The following is a 22,347-nucleotide window of genomic DNA, read 5'->3' as shown; positions in this document are numbered from 1 at the left end:
TTCCGAGGGCGGGCCCGGAGGCCCAGGCTTTTGGCGGGGCTTGGGCAGGAAGCCGCCCGTCCCCGACCCGCCTGTTCCGGGGAGAGCCCACACGGGACATCATCTGATCTGACCCAGTTCTTGGGGCGATTTCAGGATTCGTTTTCTGCGCTCACCGAAGACCCAGTGGGGAAGGTGACGGTGGCCCCTGAGCCACCAGGGCTCTAAACTTCAGCCTTTCTTCCCAGACCCCTTTGCTGATGCAAGTAAGGGTGATGACCTGCTTCCCGCTGGCACTGAGGATTATATCCATATAAGAATCCAACAGAGAAACGGCAGGAAGACCCTTACTACTGTCCAAGGGATCGCTGATGATTACGATAAAAAGAAACTAGTGAAGGCCTTCAAGAAGGTAGGTCTTCATGGGAGGGGTGGGCCGTGAGCCTGCTCACATAGGGGCGCTGTGCTGTTTCTCTCCCCCGGAAAGGGATGATGGTGATGGCCCGGCCTGATCTGCCTTGCTTCCCTTGCAGAAATTTGCCTGCAATGGTACTGTAATTGAGCATCCAGAATATGGAGAAGTAATTCAGCTGCAGGGTGACCAGCGCAAGAACATATGCCAGTTCCTTGTCGAGGTGAGTTGGGTCACTTTGCTGCATTGGTGCCTCTGCCCTGGCTCATCGCAGATCCTGCCTCATCTGTTAATGTCTGCTGGGAAAATGAGCCCTTTCATTTTGTAAGGCTGGACGAAGTGGTTGAGTTTCGAAGTACATAGACATGTATTTCCGAAAACAGGAGGAACTCGTCTGCCTTAGTTTACTTTTTTATGGCTCTACTTTCCCTTTTTAAAAAAAATACTTTATTGACTAAAAAAAAACCTTTATTGTTGAAAGTATTATATATGTCCCCCTTTTTTATGGTTCTACCTTTAAAGGTTGCAAATTTAAATTGTGTGCAGACAGGTACTAAACTAAGCAGGATGTCTGGTTGGCTGTTCCTCCTAAGTGCTAAAATCTGTTACATTGTTGGTATTTAGCTAAGTACCCTGAGTTGAGAACCACTGTGCTCCCAGTGGTTGGGGTATGCATCTTGGCTCTTGGACTTCCCTTGCCCAGTGTAGAAGCAGGAAGATAGGACTATTTTGCTCCAGAATTGGAGACTTGAACTCTCTCAATTTACTCTTTAAAACTCTGCCCTTTTATTTTTTTTTTGCAGATTGGACTGGCTAAGGACGACCAGCTGAAGGTTCATGGGTTTTAAGTGCTTTTGGCTCACAGAAGCTTAAGTGAGGATTTCTTTGCAATGAGTAGAATTTCCCTTCTGTCCCTTGTCACAAGTTTAAAAACCTCACAGCTTGTATAATGTAACCGTTTGGGGTCTGCTTTTAACTTAGACTGGTGTAACTCCTTCATGCAATAAACTGAAAAGAGCCATGCTGTCTAGTCTTGAAGTTCCTCATTTAAACAGAGGTCAAGCAGTAGGTGCCTGGCAGTGTCCAGCCTGAAACGGAGCAATACCGTGATGTTTCAGCCAAGCCCATGTCTGGCCAAAGCTCCTCACCAGAGTTCCCTGCCCTCAGAGAATGTCACCGCCTGAACAGCCTTCCGTGAAGCTGAGAGGAGAGGGGTAAGGCAGCAGCGGCATGTGTACCACTTGAGGGAGCCTTCCGTAATCACAGATCTACACCTGCAAGTGATGGAGCTTAGAGCAAGCAGCCTGCCACCTTCCCTCCAGTGAGGTGTAAGGACTTGTGGCTTGCCACCAAGGTCTTTTTGACCAGACAGATCCTAGCTAATTGTTGTCCAAACACCGTAATTTGAGGCCAACCTTCTTATCAGAGTTAAACTTTTGACAAGGGAACAAATTTCAAACTGAAGTGTCAGTCATGTAGCTAGCTATAGAGCTTGCAACTTCCTAGCAACAGCTGCCCAATGCCATGTGAAGTAAAAAAACAAAAATGATTTTTGGGGTGTTCTTTTTTCCCTCCTTCAGTTTTAATGTTATGTTATGTATTTAAACCCTTATTTAAATAAAACTTGTTTTCAGAAACACCTGACTTGCAGATTCTATTTTATGTATAGTCAATATCGTGTGTGTGAAAGAACCACAGAAGTGGGCAGGGAGTCCGTCTGACCCGGAGCTTCTCAACTGGGGCCTGAGCAAATAGGCCAAGAAAACGGTTAGTGAGCTTTTGCTCCTATCAGTTTCGCAAAAGGACAGACATAGTGTGGGGTTCACCTAATCTCCAAACCCCTAGAAAAGGCATGCAAAAGTGTGCTTAAAAAATTAGGTTTGTAGAATTAAAAAATACAGTGACAGATGTGTTTGTAAACAAATTAATATCAGGGGGCTATCCCTGACAAAGGGCAGTGAATAGTAAAGTATCGTGTACTCCAGGGTCCGTTCTGTTAAACAAAATACAATCCCACATGTGGATCATAAACCAGTCTTAATCAGATACTGAAACACAGGCTTCCAACTGCTAAGAAAGGTTATAAGGAATCAACATTTCCTGTTTGTCACCAGCCCCCATTTTGTAGATCAAGGTCAAACTAGAATGTGGAGGTTGTCTAATGAAAGGCTGAGCCAATGACAAATGCCCTGAAAATAGAAGAGGATTCTAATCTCAGTGGTAAAGGCTTAGAACACAAGATCTTACAAAATCAATCTGTTGTGACAACTCACCACTTAGCTCCAACTGGTGGCATTGTTCAAAACATTTGGGTGATATTTTTAAATCAAGATTTAACTACAACAAAAGACTTAACTTTTCCTAGAGAGACTTCTAGAAGCAACACTGAGGGCCAAACCCACGGAGGAGCACAGAAGGTGGGATGAAATAGTGAGGGAATCCTGCCATAGGTGGCTGTGCAGGTCCTGAATGAGGCTGTTAACTTGTGCCTTTTAAGGACCTGCCGTTTTCCCCAAAGGTATTCTGAGATAAGCTAGCAACACCAGTATTAAGTTGTCTGCAGCCAATCAAAACAATTATGTGAACAAACAACAGGAGGTTTGTAAATGCCCTAATTCAACTGATGTGACATGGGTGAATCTCGGGCTTGAAGTAATAAAGCAATGTCTCCATTTGATGGTTGAGAGAACTGATGTGGAAATGACAAGGTTAATAAGTGAGTCTTATCTAGAACCCAGGTAAATCTTCCCATCATGACCTGTACCTTCACAATTTAAATAGCTCAATGTACAGACATTGTGTCTTGGTTCGTGCAGTGTACCTGGGGGTCACGGGGTAAGCAAAGGTGAACCAGCAGACACCCTGATGGGATGTAAGACCAGTGTAGCCTTGCTATCAGGCAGAAAGGGGCCAGTGCCACTACTTGGCTTAGCCAAAGAGCATAGAATCTCTGAGGATTGGGAAGTCCCCACTCCGGTCCTCGCCCAGGGGGACATCTGAAGCGGGGCATTCTAGGCAAGGAGGCCCAGCAGTGAAAGCGCCCAGTGGGTATGAGGACCGTAACAAAGTGGGTATGAGGGCTGGAACAAAGGCCCTGCATACACTGCCTCACTATGTGTCAGGCCTGTGCCAAGCACTTAAGTACACATCAACTCTGATTTAACCGTTGGGACTCAGCCCCAGGTTAAAACAGATTCAGAGAAGTGACTATATCAGCAAGTAGGTGGAGAGAAGGGAGTGGAGGAAAATGAGGGGTGGGAAGTTGGTGTGATCCTCGTAGGCTGAGTCACAAGCCGAGATCCACCCCTTCCCCCACGTCCTCCCCTCTCCCCAGCCTCCCTGCCCCACCCCAGGCAGCAGCAGCCCTCCTTCGCCCACCCACTGCAACAGAGACAAACATTTCTTAAAATGGTGTTTCTTAAAAGAGTGGGTTTAAGACAATTAAAATTGGTCAGCTAGAACTACACAAGAATTTACAACTACTTAAAGCCTCTTCAAATTGCTGTCAACTCTTTAAGTAAATAGGTAAAAGGAAGTATATTTGATACCCAAGCCAGTTTGGTTCAGTGGATAGAGAGTCAGCCCATGGACAGAAGGGTCCCGAGTTCAATTGCGGTTGCAGGCTCGATTCCTGGCCCTGATTGAGACGTGCAGGAAACAACCAATTGATGTTTTTTTCTCTCTGTCTCTCCACCTCCCTTCCACTCTCTAAAAATCAATGGAAAAATATCCTTGGGTGAGGATTAACAAAAAAAAGAAACAGTATATTTGGGAACTGAATATTCTACCAAGTAGCTCTAGCATTAACCCCCTTCCTCATTTGCCATCCTTGGTGTCAGGGTCAGAGGGCTTTGAAATTAAGAGCTCCTTGACTAATTTTTTCCCCCCCAGGAGATAATTCTTTCAAAATTAGCACATAGCCTAAGGTTTCAATAATTTCTTACACTCTTTTTCTCTTTTGAGTTGATTGTTTTCATAAATTTCTTACACTCTTTAATTGTAACTCAAATATTTATAAAATATATGTCCACATGATAAAGGCCATATATGACAAAGCTACAGCCAACATCATGCTCAATGGGCAAAATGTTCATAAAAGGCACTGTTCCTGGGGAGCTTAAACACTGAGATTGTGGACCCACTCAGAACAGCTAGGCTCTCCTGTATCTGGGAACAGTGCGCAGGGCCCACCTGTTTTCCAAGGCCTACAGAGATGTCTGAGCTGAAAAGAACGGTGTCATCTCTCAAATCTGACCCAACAACTGCAAAATCAGAAGGAATGATTGTTTAACACGACAAAAGGTAACATTGGCAAGAAGTGCAAACGATTCTTACATAACTCCATGTCAACATAAAGTTCTAGAGAAAGAACATTGTATTCTTACATAACTCCATGTCAACATAAAGTTCTAGAGGAAGAACATATTTTCGAATCCTCGCCCGAGGTTATGTTTTTATTGATTTTAGAGAGAGAGGAAGGGGGAGAGAAACATCCATGTGAGAGAGAAACCGGAGATTGAACTCCCAACCCAGGTATACACCCTGACCAGGAATTGAACCCGCAACCCTCTGGCACACAGGACATTGCTCCAAGCAACTGAGCCACCAGCCAGGGCAAGATAGGTTTGTAAAATTGATAAACATCTTTTCAAAAATGTTACAAAAACTATGTCTGTTTGGCCTGTGGGTGCCTGTTATTCGTTTGGTATGAGGTGGGACAGAGCCTCATGATAGAATCCCCGGCCTACAAACTCTAACAAATGGCCCTGCCTTAAGGGCCAGAATATCTGGTCCAGAAGCTCTGATGTGGGGCCCAGGAACTGGCCTTTTTAACTAACAGCCAATTCCTACGGGAGGGCCACAAACACCCTTGGGGAGCTATTGAGGAAACGAGCAGGGAAGAAGCATAATTAGAACTAAACTTCAGGGAAAGGAATCAAGTATTGTATTGAAGATGGTTTGAAACGGGGTGGTAGAGGGTCAGAACTTGGTTACCAGCATTTGAGAAACTAACCCGAGACTGGTGAGACTGTCCATGGCTTTGATCAGATTCTTAAAAGAGCCACTACCCCAAACAGTTAAGAATCAGTGGTCCCTGGTTTCCTCTTGAGGCTTACACAGGCCCCAGGGGTTAACAGGTTTTCCAGGTCTATCACAACATGCAGCAACAGTGCGTATTTCCATGTCAACTTGTAACATTAATAACTATTTTAAAATATTGGTAAATATCTCTAAAACCAACTGTGTGTCGGGTGGAAGGCGCACACACAACAGCCTCGCTCCACGGTGCTCAGAAGCGGGGTGTGAGTCACTCGCCCCCTGACCACTATCGCCAGCCGCAGCCCAGCCACAGCAGTCTGAGCGTTGCACAGGTTAAATCATCTTTAATCATAGTCCTTTACGGTTCATTTATACCCAGAATGGACGATTGGTTAAAAACAGGAAACAGAGGGAACACAAGATATGTTAACGTGGAGCACAAACATGTCAGTATTCGGTGTGTGTGGCAAGTCATTGATTCTCACTCTATTTCTGTGAAACAACAGGAAACGAGCACACGGACAACGTCAGGGGCAGAGAGATGTGACTTACCTGGTTCCGTGGTCCACCGTGGAGACAGAACTAAAGACCGCCGCTCAGCATCACCTGGGAGCTTGTTAGATGTGCAGAATATCAACCGCCTCCACACACCTGCTGAACCAATCTTCATTTTACCAAGTTTGAGAAGCACCAGTGTGAACCATAAAAGCAGCAGACTTCAAATTGTGTTCTGCGAGCTGGTTAAAAAAACAACACACACAACAGTATTATTATGACTTTTCATTTTTTATAAGTGAATTTTTATGACAGTGTTAGATCTGCATTGAAATGCACAAAAACAGTTGAATACAGAAATCAATAATGTTGGGACAATTGGATGTCCACATGCCAAAGAATGAAGTTGGACCCATACTTACTACCATATACAAAAATTAACTCAAAATGGATCACAGTCCTAAACATAAGAGCTAAAAAAAATAGAACTCTTAGAAGAAAATATGAGTTCATCTTCATAACGTTAGGTTAGGCAAAGAGTTCTTAGATATGACAATAAAACTGCAAGTGACAAAGAAAAAAAATAGATGAATTAGACCTTATCAAATTCTAAAAACTTGTGCTTCAAAGGGTACTATCAAGAAAGTAAAAAGATGCCCAGTCTGTGTGGCTCAGTGGTTGAGCATCACCCTATGAACCAGGAGGTCATGGTTTGATTCCTGGTCAGGGCACATGCCTGGGTTGCGGGCTTGGTCCCCAGTGGTGGGCATGCAGGAGGCAGAGAATCAATGATTCTCTCTCATCATTGATGTTTCTATCTCTCCTCCCTTCCTCTCTGAAATCAATAAAAATCCCTTTTTTTAAAAAAAAAAAGTAAAAAGACAACCCACCAAATAGGAAAAAAATATTTGCAAGTCATGTGTCTGATAAGGGATTCAAATTTAGAATATATAAAGAACTCTTACCATTCTTTATTAGACAACCTAATTGAAAATGGGCAGAGGATTTGAATAGACATTTTTCCAAAGAAGATATTCAAATGGCCATTAAGTGCATGAAAAGACATTCAACATCACTAGCCATCAGGGAAAGGCAAATCAAAAGCACGGAGAGATACCGCTGGGACGACTCTAGTAAAAGAAAGGACCACAACAATTTCGGGTGGAGGATGTGGAGAAATGGGACCCTTCAGACATTGCTGGTAGAAATGTAAAAATGGTGCAGCTGCTGAGGAAAATAGTCCAAAAGTTCCTCAAAAAATTAAACATAGTATTACCATGTGATTCAGCAATTCCACTCCTAAGTATATCCTCAAGTGAGTTAAGAACATACATTCACACAAAAACTTGTACACAATGTTCATAGCAGCATTGTTCACAATAGCCAAAAGGCAGATACAACCCAACCTAACATCAACCGATGAATGAATTTAAAAACTGTGGTGTATCCATACAATGGAATATTATTCAGGAAAAAAAAGGAATAAAATACGGATACATGCTGCAACATGAATGAATCTTGAAAACATTCTGCTAAATGAAAGAAGAATATATATATATACTAGAGGCCCGATGCACGAAATTTGTGCATCTGCCTCTGACCCCGCCACTGCAGCTTTGTCCAGAAGGTCGCCCTCCATCCTCTGCCGGGGATAGTTTGGAATCAGATGGGTTTATAAATACTGGAGAACTTCAGTAAAGCCTGAAGAAACACACGGTGCCTTTTCCCTTCCCTCAAATAGCCTTTCACAGTAGCCAGTGACGTCACGGCAAAAGCAGCCATCAATATCTCCCCCACTCCATTTCCCCTTGCCCCCGCCGCTTGTCATTCCAGCCTACCCCATTCTCTGGCTCAGTAGCGACAGAGTGAAGGGAAGAGAAAGATACACCATAGAGGGAACAGGAAAGCAGCAAGAAGATTTTTTTTTAAATGCTTATTGGAATCAAACTGCCCAGGTTCAAGTCTCAGTCGTGCATCTGATGAGCCGTGTCCTGGGCAAATCACCGTGTTGAGTTTGGGATTTGATTTTACCTACTTAGAGCAAGTTATCCTACTAGTGATTCTGCAGTGCTGGCAGAAGATACAAGACTCCAGGGTCAGGGACAACTCACTTTGTTACTCACACCCCAGCTAACAGCATGATTTGCATCAATTCCTCTTACCCCACAAGCTCCTTGGTGATGACATAATATGGACCCACCGTGGTGGTATCTCAGCTGAGGACCACTGAGCTTGGGAAATCTATTGGTTTTTGTTTGTTTTTAATTTTTTAAAATATATTTTTATTGATTTCAGAGAGGAAAGGAGAGGAAGAGAGAGAGAGAATCATCAATGATGAGAGAGAAATCATCAGTCGGCTGCCTCCTGCATGCCCCGCACTGGGGATCAAGCCCACAACCCGGGCACGTGCCCTGACCAGGAATTGAACCAGTGACCTCCTGGTTCATAAGTCGATGCTCAACCACTGAGTCACGCTGGCTGAGCTGTTTGTTTTTTAATCTATTGTTTTTCCAGTCAGCAGCAGCAAGCTTGCTCTTTGACCCATAGGGAGACATTACCTCATGCCTTGAGGTTACTCACTTCAAACACAGCCCTGAGACACGGTGCAGGTAGAGACAGGTCATGGCCTGCATTCTTGGCGTACAGGAATGCTCAAGGCCCACGGTGGATCACTTCTACCAACAATCACCAACCTTGGTGTCTCAGTTTCTTTGGCTATAAACTAGGGGCCATCGGATTACCCTTCTTGTGGGACTGTGATGAGGATTATAAGACAAGTGCTCCCTAAATGTCAATCGCCATTACTAGGGGAAGAGGGAGGTGAAAACGTGTTGTAGATGTCAGCAGGCTTGCAGGGAGGAGAAGTTCAAGTAAGGGGTAAGGAGAGGCCTCTCTGCTCACTTCCCCCACCACAACATTCAGGACACTGCTTCCCCTCCAAGAGACAAGGAACAAAGACCTGCTTGATCACCATTGTGTCCCCAGGGTCAGCACCGTGCCTGGCACAAAAAAGCATTTAAAGAAAAAAAAATATTTTTAATCCTCAACCAAGGATATTGTTTTTAAAAATATTTTTTTATTGATCTCAGAGGAAGGAGAGGGAAAGAGAGAAACATCGATGATGAGAGAGAATCATTGATTGCCTGCCTCCTGGGGATGGAGCCCACAACCTGGGTATGTGCCCTGACCGGGAATTGAACCGTGACCTCCTGGTTCATAGGTGGACACTCAACTTCTGAGCCACACCAGCCAGGCCTCACCCAAGGATATTTTTCCATTGATGCTTAGAGAGTGGAAGAGAGAGGGAAAGAGAGAGAGAAACATCGATGTGAGAGAAACACATCGGTTGGTTGCTTCTTGCACACGTCCTGACCAGGGCCCGGGCGGGGGGAGTAGGGTCCTGCAACCAAGGTACTTGCCCTTGACCGGAATTGAACCCAGGACCTTTCAGTCCACAGGCTGACCCTCTATCCACTGAGTTAAACTGGCTAAAATTTTTTAAAAAAATAAATAGATGAATGAATGAACGAATGAAAAAGTGAAGGCACAGGTCTCTGAGCAAGCAGGAGGGTTTGGGATGAAGGGCCCTGGGGGAGGGACTGCACCCTCCAGTGATGGAGGAAAGGAGAAAAGGACAGAAGGGGCTCATACAACTGCCGTCTTGGCCAGGAGAAGGGGACTGAGTCAGATAACCTTGGAAGTGAAGGGAGCGATGATATACCAGGTTGCCAGGCAACAACCCAGCTGCAGAATATTAATCTGCAATGGAATCAACTGGCCACTTTCAGGTACTTTCCTATTTGCACGGGGAGGGGTACAGGAAGGGGGGGGTGTCCTCTGTCAGGAACTGGGGAGCAGCCTGAAGGGGGTTGTCCTGTTAGCACAATGCGGCCATCTGGGTGCATCCCACGTCACTGAAATGACAAACTGTGGGAACAGGCTGGGAGGGAGGAGAGTGAGGCCAGGTGGGGCAGCGGGAGACCCAGGCAGGTGGAGGAACCGGAGGTCACAGGGAAGGTCGATTGCGCTTCTGGAGAGAGGGCGGGCCAGGAGGCTATGGGTGAGGAGAGGCAGCAGGACTTGGAGTCCAAGAAGACTGACCAGGTTCCCAGCTCGGCTCCCTCATCCCACCTGTGGGGCCTGCGGCGAGCACCTTCAGCTGGCTGACCCTCACTCCCTCGCCTCTCTCACACCAGCAGGTGCTTTTAGCATTATTTCCCCATATTTTCCCACTGTCTGACATGGCTCAACAAAACACTTCCCAATACTTCATTATGAAAATGCTCAAAACACACAGAAAAGTTGAATTGTAATGTGGGCACTCAGATGCCACCACCTGGATTCTATAATTTATAATTTTATTATCTCGATCTCCTATCTGTTCAGCCATCTTATTTTTCATACATTTCAAAATAAATGCGCAGGAGACTTCACCCTGTTTGTTACAGTTCTTTCTTTCTTTTTAAAATAAAATTTACTTACAGTGAAACGCACAAATCCTAAGAGGGCCTTCACTGGGTTTGAGAGCCTGCACAGTGTTCTGGGATTGAGTTTGAGTGTTCAGTGCGGCCATATGCCTGTGAGCACTCATTCAACAGTGGGAGGTGTTACTGTTAAGATATGGGAACCCCCCAGGACCCACCCCCACCGGTGTGGCTCAGTGGTTAAACTTTGACCTATGGACCAGGAGGTCAAGGTTCAATTCCTGATTGGGGCAAAAAAAAAAAAAAAGATATGGGAGGCAAGACGGTTCCCAGGGTGGAAGCCAGGGTGACCCAGTGCTGTGGGAGGCAGAAGGTGGGGAGACCTGAGGAGCTAGTGTGAGGCCTACATGGAGGAGGGGGCCTTAACCTGCACGGGAGGGGGCTGCCAGGGACTATTGCGGGGAAGAGTGGAGAAGACAGTAACCAAGGAAAGGGGGAGGTTGTCCTGTTAGTCAGCATAATGCGGCAGCCTGAGGCGGGTGAGGCTGTGGAGACAAAATGCCCAGAATGATAGCAGAGCCGTACTTAGAACTTAACGTGTGAGAGGCCAACCCTCACCACGGGCCGGGCCGAGAGTACCTGGATCCTCCTCAGGTCTGCGACTTGCCTTTGATCGGAGAGTTAGGAGGTGCTGCCGAGCTGGGGTTCCAGCCCAGGATTGCCAACCCCTGTCCCGCAGACTCCAGCCAGGCATCCAGGCCTCGCCCTCAGCTTCTGATCTGGGAGGACTGGGTGCTGTGCGGCCTGAGCGGCCTGGGCGTGAGGGTGGGGCTTTGAGCTCCCCAGGTGATCTCAATGTGAAGCGGGGATTGAGAGCCACCGTTTTAAAGGCACAGGTGGGCATCAGGGGAGAACGTGCAAGGGGAAGCCAGAGAAGGAAGGCAGAGGCTAAATTGGGGGCACCCCCTGCTCTCTCTCCCGGGCAGCCAGGCCTGTCCCCGGCCTCTGAGCTTGGTGGGCGGCCTCCCCAGCTCAGCTGAGAGCAGCAGCTGGCTGTCCTCTTGGTCCCGGACAGGAGGGAAGGCCACACATCATTCTCCTACTTTCCGAGCCCCAGCCCTTGCCCTGGGAGGGACCACGGATGCCTGTGTTGACATGAACACCTCCCAGGTGTCACTATTTGTCCCAGCACCTTCACATCCTCCAAGGCCCTGTTGCCTGGACCAGGGCGACTGTATCATTATCAGCCTCCAACTTTTCCTCCATCGATAACCAATCAGGAAGCCGGCAGGCGATCATCAGTCACACTGATGTTTCCCGAGGCCACCTGTGGCCAGGTGGGCAGAGGTGCCCTTGGAGAGCCTCCCTCCCCAGGAAATGCTCTCCCCTTCCTGGGTACGGTGCCCTTGGAGAGCCTCCCTCCCCAGGAAATGCTCTCCCCTTTCCTGGGTACCATTGTTGTGTCTGTGTGTGTGTGTGTGACCCCTCCCCTAGAACCTAGACTCCACCAAAGCGAGGAAAGAAAGGGGCCACCACTCCTCTCCTATTCCCGGGGCCTCATCCAAACCCTGGCTCCCTGCCGGTGCTTACTCCCCTCAAACTACGGCCCGCGGGCCACATGCAAATACAAATATTGTATTTGTTCCCGTTTTGATTTTTTACTTCAAAATAAGATATGTGCAGTGTGCATAGGAATTTGTTCATAGTTTTTTTTTAAACTATAGTCCGGCCCTCCAACGGTCTGAGGGACAGTGAACTGGCCCCCGGTTTAAAAAGTTTGAGGACCACTGTATTTAAAGGCACAGGTGGGCATCAGGGGAGAACGTGCGAGGGGAGGCCAGAGAGGGAAGGCAGAGGCTAAATTGGGGGCAGCCCCTGCTCACTCTCCCAGGCAGCCAGGCCTGTCCCCGGCCCCTGAGCTTGGTGGGTGGCCTCCCCAGCTCAGCTGAGAGCAGCAGCTGGCTGTCCTCTTGGTCCCAGACAGCAGGCAAGGCCACACATCATTCTCCTACTTCCCGAGCCCCAGCCCTTGCCCTGGGAGGGACCACAGATGCTCATGTTGGCACGAACCCCTCCCAGGTGTCACTATTTGTCCCAGCACCTTCACATCCTCCAAGGCCCTGTTGCCTGACCAGGGCGCACTCCTCTCCTATTCCCGGGGCCTCATCCAAACCCTGGCTCCCTGCCGGTGCTTACTCCCCGCAGTGAGAATGGAATAGACGAGCAGCCCAAAACCTTAACGCGCATCTCCCTGAACTGTGTTTGGAAAATCACCTTCACACTCAGGCCCGGTTCTTGCTGACAGGAAGAAGCCTTCCGGAGGCTGGGGCCCCTCGCATTCATTCTCTGTTGTTGCCCTAAAAATCACCACCCACTTAGGCGCTTCAGACAACACAAGTCCATCCTCTCGCAGCCTGTGGGTGAGAAGGCCAGGCTCAGCGCGCTCCCTGGGCCAAAATCGAGCGGTGGCCAGGGCTGCGTTCCTTCCTGAGGCTCTGGGATGAATCTGCCTCCAAGCTCATCCAGGTCGTTGGCCGAAGTCAGTTCTTTGTGGAGGTGGGACCTCAACGGGGGCCCCTCTCAGCTTCTGACGGCCGGCCACCCGCACACCTCGTCCTGCCGGCCTGCTGCCCTCACCCGCCCTTCTTCAATCCCACAAGGGCAGGCCAAGTCTTTCATTCTCCAGATCTCAGACTCATCCTTCAGCCACATCACTTCTGCCTCCAGCCAAAGAACCTTCTCTGTTCTTATGGGCTCATCCGATTGAATGGGGCCCACTCAGATACTCCAGATAGAGCGCTCTACTTGAAATTCTGCGACCTTAATTACAGCTGCGAAGTCCCTCTTGCCATGTAAGGTCACATAGTCACATGTCCCGGGGGTTGGGGGGGATAAACATCTTTGGGAGAACATTAGTCTCTGCCCACCACACCCACCCCACCCCCCAGGAGAAGAAAGATCCCGGAATTAGGTGGACAGAGACCTGAATTTTTTTTAAAATATATTTTTATTGATGTCAGAGAGGAAGGGAGAGGGAGAGAGAGATACAAATATCAAGGATGAGAGAGAATCATTGATCGGCTGCTTCCTGCACGCCCCACATCGGGGATCGAACTGTGACCTCCTGGTTCATAGGTGGACGCTCAACCACTGAGCCACGCCAGCTGGGTGAGATCTGAGTTTTAAGCCCAGCTCTCCTTCTTGGTCATGTGATCTCAGGACAGGGATCGCTCAGCTGTCTGGGCCTGTTTCTTCATCTGCAGAATCGCCCTAGTAGAAATCAAGACTTGGGTTGTGGTACAACCAGGACTCTGCTGAAAGCGTATCATTTCCCGTTGCCACAGCAACATGAGCCTCTCTTTTCCCCAGGATGTGAGCAGAGCTGCTCCCTCAAGCCCCCTCAAAGATGGGGGGTAATGTGGGGATAAAGACACAAATGTAATAACTTAATCAATCAAAAAACCAGGACTCTGCTGAAAGCGTATCATTTCCCATTGCCACAGCAACATGAGCCTCTCTTTTCCCCAGGATGTGAGCAGAGCTGCTCCCTCAAGCCCCCTCAAAGTCTCTTCTGCCTCTGAGAGTCTGTGACTCAATTATTGTCACCAATGCCAGCACTGTTTTTGCCATTCTCGTTTATTCCATCTGCTGAGTCACCGAGACCTGCGCTGCATTAGGATGGTTAGTCACCAGAACATTTGGCCACTGGTTGCCATGGAAACCTCACAGCCTGCTTCCTTCATCACCTGTTAATTCTCAGCAAAGCTGGCTGTGAATGTGGGTACCACGGCCTCTTATCCAGATCAGAAGGGGCCCTGATGATGCACTAACAAAAGCAAAATCTCTAGGCCCAGCTGCGGAAAAATAAAAAACAGCCTAGAGCTAGTTACATCCGTCCAAACGAGGTCAAGACAGCGATTTATCAAGCAGGCTAACCAGCCCAACTGGTGTGGCTCAGTGGTTGAGCATCAACCCAGGAACCAAGAGGTCATGGGTTTTGAATAAAGATGTGTACACTAAAGTACAAGTCTTTTTGTGGATATATGTTTTCATTTCTGTGGGGCAAATAGCTAGAAGTAAAATTGTTCAGCCATTTAAGTTTATATCTAATTTAAAGGAACTACCAAACTATTTTCTGAAGTGATTGCACTATATTGTATTCCCACTAGCAATGTATCAGAGTCCCTTTGTTTCGCATCCTTGCCAACACTTGGTATTTCTAGTCTTTATAATTTTAGCCATTCTAGGAAGTGTGAAGTATCTCAGTTTTGATTTGCATTTCCCTAGTTAATGATGAGCATCTTTTCATGTGGGTATTAGCAATTCATATATCCTCATTTGGGAAGTGTCAAATCTGTTGCCCATTTTTTAAAAATTAGGATATTGATGTGTTTGTATTGAATTGTAAAAAGTTCTTTATATATTCTGGATACGAATCTTTGTCAAATGTATTTCCTGTGAATATTTTCTTGCAATGTGTGGCTGGCTTTTCTTTTCTTTTCTTTTAATATATTTTATTGATTTTTTTTACAGAGGAAGGGAGAGGGATAGAGAGTTAGAAACATCGAAGAGAGAAACATCGATCAGCTGCCTCCTGCACACCCGCCACTGGGGATGTGCCAGCAACCAAGGTACATGCCCTTGACTGGAATAAAACCCAGGACCCTTCAGTCCGCAGGCCAACACTCTATCCACTGAGCCAAACCGGTTAGGGCTGAAAATGTATTTTTATATTGAAAAGTGGTGAATGCGTTATGTGATTACTGCCTTCCCTTGAGGCACAGGAGCCTCAAGGAATTGGCTCTGGGTAGGGGGTTTGCAAGAGGGTGGATGAGGGGCAGACCTGGGGAGATGTGGGGTAGCTGCAAGCTAAATCCAGCCCAGCACAGAGGGCACCAGGAGAGGGGGCGACACTCCGGGGTTTCCAGGTAAGGGAAGGTGAGGGTTCACAGCCAACCAGGATGTGGCCACGGGGCAGGGAGAGCGAGGCCATCAGCCCACGGCCCATTGCTCCTGATAACGGTGACACGTCCTGTGTGCAGAGGCCGGCAGACGGGACAGGAGATCAATACGTCACCCTCTGATCACACCCTCCCTGATCTTCAAACATCAGTATGGGCGAAACATGCTTTCCGAGTCTAAGGTCATTTGGTCCACCTGCCTCACCTGCCCCCCAACAGGAAGTAGCCTAAAGGATGCGCATCAGACCCCTGACCCCGAGGACATGGCAGGGACATTGTTCCTGCCCCAGGAAGCCTGCCTCCTGCCTGCCCCCATGCCCAGCTGAAGAACAGCCCCTACCCTGCTTCTGCCCCTCACCAATGCCCCTTCCTCCCCCCGCATCCGGGTGACTGACGAAATGGCAGGGTGGGGCAGGGTTCTTCGTGCTGTGGGAGCCTGGCCTCATGGGAACGGAGGGTTTGGGAGGGGCCTTGAGGGCTTTATAAGGCAGGGCTAGAGCAACCGGCCCAGCAGAGAACCGAGAGGCACCAGGCAGACCTCAGCATCACCCAACTCCCGGCTCGGCAGGTGAGAGCACCCGGAGGGGAGGGAGAGGCTGGAAAGAGTGTTGATGGGGCCCCACACCTGTCAGGCTCATATATCAGTGTCGCCAGGGCTGGGACCCTCCCCTTCACCCAGGGTGGGACTGGGTCTCAGCATGAGGACCCACCCTGGCTTCCCGACCCCTGCCTTCGAGCTGACCTGCTGCTTCACCCAGGGCCCAGCCCGGACCCTCTCACTCCATATCCCCCCCTCTCACCAGCCCTGGGAGGTGAGAAAGACAAACGCTATTCTCCCACCTCTCAGATGAGAAAACTGAGGCCCAGAGGGAGATGTGACCCAAATGACTGGGTAAGGCTGGGCCTGGAACCCGTGTTCCTGGGCCCCATCTCAAGCTCTTTCCTAGGCCAGCCCTGTCTGAAAGCACTTCCCATGCGATGGTAGTGTTCTATGTCTGCCCTGTCCGATACGGTACCCACCGGCCACACGTGCGCTGGAAATACGGCTAGTGCAAGGGAGGACCTTTTTATCTAATTAATTAAATGTAAAGAGCCACCTGGGGCCAGTGGCTACCACATTGGACAACCCACAAGGCTAGTGTTGGGCACGGTGAGTGTGCGGGAGGTCTCCAAAGCGATCCCTGTGGTCCTTTATCACTGCTGAGTGTCCTTTTTAAAAAAGACATTTTTTATTGATTTCAGAGAGGAAAGGAAAGGGAGAGAGAGATAGAAGCATCAAGGATGAGAGAGAGCATCCTTTCTTGTTTTTGCCTTTTAAATGTATTTTTATTGATTTCAGAGAGGAAGGGAGAGGGATGAGAGAGAATCATCGCTCGGCTGCCCCCTGCACACTCCATACTGGGGATCTAGCTGGCCACCTGGGCATGTGCCCTGACCCGGTATCGAACCGTGACCTCCTGGTTCATGGGTCAACGCTCAACCACTGAGCCACGCCGGCTGGACCCTTGGCTATTAAAGTTGGCCTAAATGACAAGACCGAAACACCCACAGAGCTGCTCACGTGGCTTCCAATTGTGCATAACAGTTGAGAAATCGTTCCTCTAAGAAAAGCAGCCGCTGGAATAGGGTAGGGAAGGAGGAGAGGGGCAAGGTGTGGAGGCAGGGGGGGAGGGGGGACTGGCAGGAACAGCCCACAAGCCCTCGCAGAATTGCACACCTGCCAGCAGGGGGGGGCCTGGAGCCCACCTGGACTGCCCTCCCCTAAGCTCGGCCCTGCTCCCTCTGTAGACAAGATGCAGCGGCTGTGTGTGCAAGCGCTGATCCTGGCTCTGGCTCTGGCCGCCTTCTCGGAAGCCTCCTGGAAGCCCCGCTCCCAGCTGCAGGACGCACCCTCGGGCCCAGGGGCCAAGAGGGCCCTGGAGGCACGTTGGCCGGACCAGCTGGGCCCAGCTCCTCACCACCAAAGGCAGCTGAGGTTCCCGGATCCCCCACACCGGGTGGCAGGTAGGAGCTGCAGACAGCCCTCCCTGCTTGCCTCCCCCAGCCCGTTTGGGCCCTGGCCTCGGTTCCCGGGGCTCCGTGTCCTTCCCCATCCTCACCGCCTCTCCCGCCTCTGGCCCGCAGACCTGTCCAAGAAGCAGGGGCCGTGGCTGGAGGAAGAGGAAGAAGCGTATGGATGGATGGACTTCGGCCGCCGCAGTGCTGAGGAAGGGGACCAAGAGCCCTAGCACCGAGTTTCAGAGCCCAGCCACCTCCCAGCCCAGCCCAGCCCCATGGAAAACCAACCCAAATAAACCCGCTTCCAATGGACCACATTGTGTCAAGTGTCCTGGGGCAGGGAGGGGAGCTGGGGCAGGGTTGAGGCAGGGAGGGGAATTGGGGCAGGGTTGAGGCAGGGAGGGGAGCTGGGGCAGGGTTGAGGCAGGGAGAGGAGTTGAGCACCATCTAGGGCAGCAGTTCTCAACCTGTGGGTCGCGACCCCTTTGGCGGTCTAACGACCCTTTCACAGGGGTCGCCTAAGACCATCCTGCATATCAGATATTTACATGACGATTCATTACAGTAGCAACATTACAGTTATGAAGTAGCAACAAAAATAATTTTATGGGTTGGGTCACAACATGAGGAACTGTATTAAAGGGCCAGAAGGTTGAGAACCACTGATCTAGGGGCAGGCGCCATGGCTCATGCTACTTGGTGTCCCCAGAGCCCAACACTGAACAAGAATCTCCTCGTGTGGGTGGGAGAATAGGGGGTGGGGGTGGGGGGTTGAAATCAGAGAAAGCTTTTTATTTTATTTCATTTTTAAAATATATTTTTATTGATGTCAGAGAGGAAGGGAGAGGGAGAGAGAGAGAGAGAGAAGCATCAATGATGAGAGAGAATCATTGATTGGCTGCCTCCTGCATGCCTCCCACTGGGCACAGTCCTGGCATGGGTCGATGCTTAACCACTGAGCCACGCCGGCCGGGTCAGAGAAAGCTTTTGACAAGATAAATGCAATCGTGTCACGCCAACCCTCCAGTGCTCCCCATTGCACGTAGAATGAAATCTATGCTCCGTGTCAAAGCTCTGAGAGCCCGTCTTCATGGTGGATGCTGCCATGCGGGCCACATGTCTTCCTCCTCTCTCTTCCGTTCCCCAACACAGACACTGGCTCCTTCCTGCTCAGAACCTTTGTCCTTGCTTCCCCCCACCCCACGCCAGCATGAACGTCGCTGGTTGACATGCCTCCTCCTGAGAGACCCATCCTCTGCTCCTTGCCCTTCATGCACAGCCCCCATTATTCCCTGACTGCAGCGTACTGTGTTCTGCCGAGCACATGGCACAACCTGTGGTGGTTTGGCTGGACGGCTTCTTGTCTGCCTCCCCAGTTAGAAAGGAAACTCTAAGAGCAAGGACCGCGTGCCCCTCTGCCCTGCTGTGTTCCCGTCGCCCCAAACAGGAGGTACCCACTAAATATTTGTCAAATGGGCGAGTGGCTGGCACGGGCACTTGCTGGTGTCTCACCCCCAGCCCCTCACCGTTCTGTCTGTGGACAGCATCCTCCCCCAGGCACAGCCACTCTCCGCTGGGGGCGCTCCGAGTACAAGGCCGGCTGGACATGCCGGGGAGTTAGTTCCTCAGCTGGAAGAGAATGGCAGTGCAGGCCCCCAGGGCTGGCAACCTTTCTCTAAAAGGGTCGGATAGAAAACATTTTAGGCTTCGCAGGCCAAGGGGCAACGTCAAGAATATTGTCTAAGTATTCAAAGAACCATAAGGCCTAGTTTGCTGACTCCCCTTCCAGAGCAAGTCATGCCATCTGCAGAAGAGAATTACTTACATTTAAAAAGCCATCCCCGGCCCCAGCAGTGTGGCTCAGTGGTTGAGTGTGGACCTAGGAACCAGGAGGTCGCTGGTTGGATTCCCGGTCAGGTACATGCCCTGGTTGCAGGCTCCATCCCCAATGTGGGGTGTGCAGGAGGCAGCTGATCAATGATGCTTTCTCATCTTCGATGTTTCTATCTCTCCCTCTCCCTTCCTCTCTGAAATCAATAAAAATATATTTAAAAAATAAAAATTAAAAGCCACCCCTCCAGCCTTTGAAAGTCTGGGGTCCGCATCCTGGGCTGCTGCTCCATTATCCCGCCCCCGCATGACTCCCCATCCTCCACAAGAAAATCACTTGTCGGCCTCTCCTCTTCCATTGCACATCGTTTTACTGTCATCATGCCAATAAGGGTCCAACAGTCATACTCTTCCTGTTTGCGGGGGTCCCATCTCACCCCCCTGACCCTCTGCCATCCCCTCCACTCCAGCCACACAGGACTCCTCACTATTGGGAAGTGTCATACTTTCATTCATTCATGAAACGGAACCTCTGCCCAGTGGCTCCCCCACTAGCCTCCAGCTTCCAGCTTCCTGGACCATCTCGCTGTGTTTTAAACAGCTCTGTAGCTCCAACACCCAGCATAGAACGGGTCATACAGTAGAGGGTCATTCAACTCCTGCTGAATAGATGTTTATTGAACTGGATTTGATCTGCTCATGAAAAAGCAGCCCTGAGGTCCCAGGGGAGTTTGGGGTAAAGAAGGAGGACAGGAAATGGAGAAGACAAAGAGAGAGGAAAGGGACCCTCCAAGTCCCCAGGTGGTGGCACCATCTAGGTCAGTGATGGTGAACCTAAGACGCGTGTCAGAGGTGACACGTGAACTCATTTTTTGGGTTGATTTTTCTTTGTTAAATGGCATTTAAATATATAAAATAAATATCAAAAATATAAATCTTTGTTTTACTATGGTTGCAAATATCAAAAAATTTCTATATGTGACACGGCACCAGAGTTAAGTTAGGGTTTTTCAAAATGCTGACACGCCGAGCTCAAAAGGTTCACCATCACTTTCCTAGGGAGCCAAGCCAAGGGGTTCTCTCTGCCCTTAGGAAACTTGGCTCCCCTGAGCCTTGCAGACTTCAGCTTCTTTTTGGTCATGAATTGTTTCTGTTCTTTTTCTATCTAAATCGATATCAGAGATGACGGGTTCTTTGCTGCTGAAACTGCTTTCCATCCCTTATTCTTCTTCTCCTTTTCCCATCAGAGTTGAGCCTAGTGCCCAATGGAACCTGGAACTGTGGGCTTGCCTCTGTTTTGGTTTCTGTGTGTCAGATTTCATAATATTGTTATCATGCAGGGGAAATAAAAACAAATGGCTGAGATGGCTGAGCATAGCTTAAGCAAGCCATCCATCACCGAGTGTCTCTGGTAAGTTAATGTTCAAGAAAAAATATTAATTTTTATTAAAATGTTTTATTATTTTAAGTTAATGATGACTCATTTATTTCAGCCCTTTGTATTCAGCATGTCTCTACTGAAATAAACCTACGTTTCTATGAAAATTGAAGCTTTTGTTTTTTTGTGGTCCACCTAAACATAGACCTTGTTTATTTGGCCTGTGTTAGCCTTTGAGTTTGACATGCTTGCTCTAGGTTCAGGCACTGGAGCCCAGCAACTCCAGCTCCAGCCACCAGAGGGCATTGTTAGCCCACATCTGACCGCTCTCCAACTCCCTCCTAGGCAGGGCCAGTCACCCCGCAAAAGAGGCAGAGTCTGCAAAGTGACCCATTTTACAGACAGAGAAACCAAGGCTCAGACCCTGGGCCACTCTTCAGGTAAACATGTGGGCCCAGCAGGTAGGCGTCTGCCACAGCCCAGGAGACCCGGCAGGCGCCTCTGGAGCGGTGCCTTTCAGCCTCCTTCCCCTTCCCACCCTGTTGCTGCTGCTCTGACCCCAGAGGTCAGCAGAGCAGATCCCCTAGGCCTCCTGCTCTCCCTCCCTTCCAATGTGTCCCCTCGGACTCCTGCTGGTCCAGAGAGAGGGCAGAAGGAGGCACCCCTTCCCCCACCCACCACCAGAGCCTTGAACTGGAGGCACCATGACTCTTATGCCCAGCCTTGGGCAGCCTCCGCTGGCCTGACCTTGGAAAAAGTCACCTGGTACAGGGTATCCCTTGGCAAGAGTCCCTGAGGGTCAGTGCCCGGGGTCTGGGCAGGGCCAGGCACCAGAACTACCTTCTGCATCCAACTGGGGAGCAGGCCAGAGAGGGTGCCCTGGACAGGGGACAGGGGAAATCCCCCTCTCCCCACCCCCAACACACACTCCTGCTTGTCTCCTGCAGGCCTCAGGGGAGCCCTCCTCCTTCTCCTGGTTCCTCTTCCACCACCCACCCCAGCACCTGGGCATCTCCACCCCTCAGGGCCCCCTCTTTCTTTGACTCCCCCTCTCAGGTCCTTGGCCAGACTCCTGGGGTGCTAACCCCCTCTGAGCCTTTCCCCTGGCCTGGGACAAGGGTATGGAATGGGTTGAGGACCTGAGCCTCTCAGCCTGCTGTCCTCTGTTTTCTAGGACCCAGCTCCGAACTTCTAGAAAAGGTCTTAAGAGGGGGAGAAAATGGGAGAGATCTGTAATACCATCAACAATAAAAGAATATAGTAAAAAAGAAAAGATCCTAATTCGAGTCCTTTTCCCAGAGGTTGAAGCTTCTCGGTGATTAATGAGTAACTGCTCTTTGGTAGAAATATGTGCTTCCAAAATAAATAAACTCTGCATTTTGGAAGCTGCCCCATAGTTGAATTTGAATGCATGTCAAGCTATCAGCTCCCAGGAGGCCAGCATTAAATTCTGGGGAGCAAGACGTTTCCTGTCCAGCTTCCCTGGTGGCGGGGGCTTGCGAGGCAGGAAAAACAAACAAGGAATCTGAATCTGCTGGGTCGGTTCCCGCCTGTGACCAGGAGAGGGTGCAATCTGAAAACGCATGTCCGCATCCACATCCCCGCCGCACAAGGCCTTTCTGTTTTGCACACTGAGGTCAAAGGTCCCAAGCAGGACTGGAAGACGACCAGATATTGTCAAAGACCGTAATTCAAAACCTGAACATGCGTACAATTCTGGGGTGTATTTCTTTGGGGGGGCTTGGTGTGTGTGTGTGTGTGTGTGTGTGCGTGCGTGCGCGGGAGGGCGGGGGGCGTGAAGAAATCTCATGTGTACGCCCTGGGAACCTC

The 22,347-nt window shown here is 49.5% G+C and overlaps 2 protein-coding genes and 1 long non-coding RNA gene across 5 annotated transcripts; all 3 read left to right on the top strand.

The window, feature by feature from the left end:
- Positions 1-178: 178 nt before the first annotated feature.
- Positions 179-1,269, top strand: EIF1 (eukaryotic translation initiation factor 1; the record flags this gene model as incomplete). Its single annotated transcript, XM_014536209.1, has 3 exons — positions 179-391; positions 513-614; positions 1,195-1,269. Coding segments are annotated over 3 exons (360 nt in total), but the record flags the coding sequence as incomplete, so codon positions are not given.
- Positions 1,270-2,520: 1,251 nt separating this feature from the next.
- Positions 2,521-6,204, top strand: LOC106725344. The gene is made up of 2 exons (XR_001361214.1): positions 2,521-2,808; positions 5,938-6,204. It is a non-coding gene; the product is annotated as an uncharacterized LOC106725344 (long non-coding RNA).
- A 9,631-nt stretch (positions 6,205-15,835) lies between these two features.
- On the top strand, positions 15,836-17,622 carry GAST (gastrin). Of its 3 annotated transcripts, XM_014536226.1 has the most exons (4): positions 15,840-15,879; positions 16,159-16,203; positions 17,100-17,315; positions 17,436-17,622. In XM_014536226.1, the coding sequence occupies exons 3-4, from the start codon at positions 17,105-17,107 to the stop codon at positions 17,537-17,539; spliced, it is 315 nt and encodes a 104-aa protein (XP_014391712.1). In that variant the 5' UTR covers positions 15,840-15,879; positions 16,159-16,203; positions 17,100-17,104; the 3' UTR covers positions 17,540-17,622. The 3 variants fall into 3 exon arrangements, with proteins under 3 accessions (XP_005862021.1, XP_014391712.1, XP_014391713.1); XM_005861959.2 differs by lacking the exon at positions 16,159-16,203 and having other exon boundaries at positions 15,836-15,879; XM_014536227.1 differs by lacking the exons at positions 15,840-15,879; positions 16,159-16,203 and adding an exon at positions 16,850-16,938.
- The last annotated feature ends 4,725 nt before the right edge of the window (positions 17,623-22,347 follow it).

This window comes from Myotis brandtii, unplaced genomic scaffold, assembly GCF_000412655.1.
Source record: "Myotis brandtii unplaced genomic scaffold, ASM41265v1 scaffold157, whole genome shotgun sequence".
Taxonomy (NCBI): Eukaryota; Metazoa; Chordata; class Mammalia; order Chiroptera; family Vespertilionidae; genus Myotis; species Myotis brandtii.
The sequence above is the reverse complement of the archived record's forward strand: the minus strand, read 5'-3'. Positions and strand labels throughout refer to the sequence as shown.

What these genes read in the sequence shown, in the direction of transcription:
- GAST (XM_005861959.2), top strand. Translation starts at nt 17,105, where the DNA reads ATGCAGCGGCTGTGTGTGCAAGCGCTGATCCTGGCTCTGGCTCTGGCC. An exon ending in TCCCCCACACCGGGTGGCAG is followed by an intron (nt 17,316 to 17,435) that starts GTAGGAGCTGCA and finishes TCTGGCCCGCAG; the next exon opens with ACCTGTCCAAGAAGCAGGGG.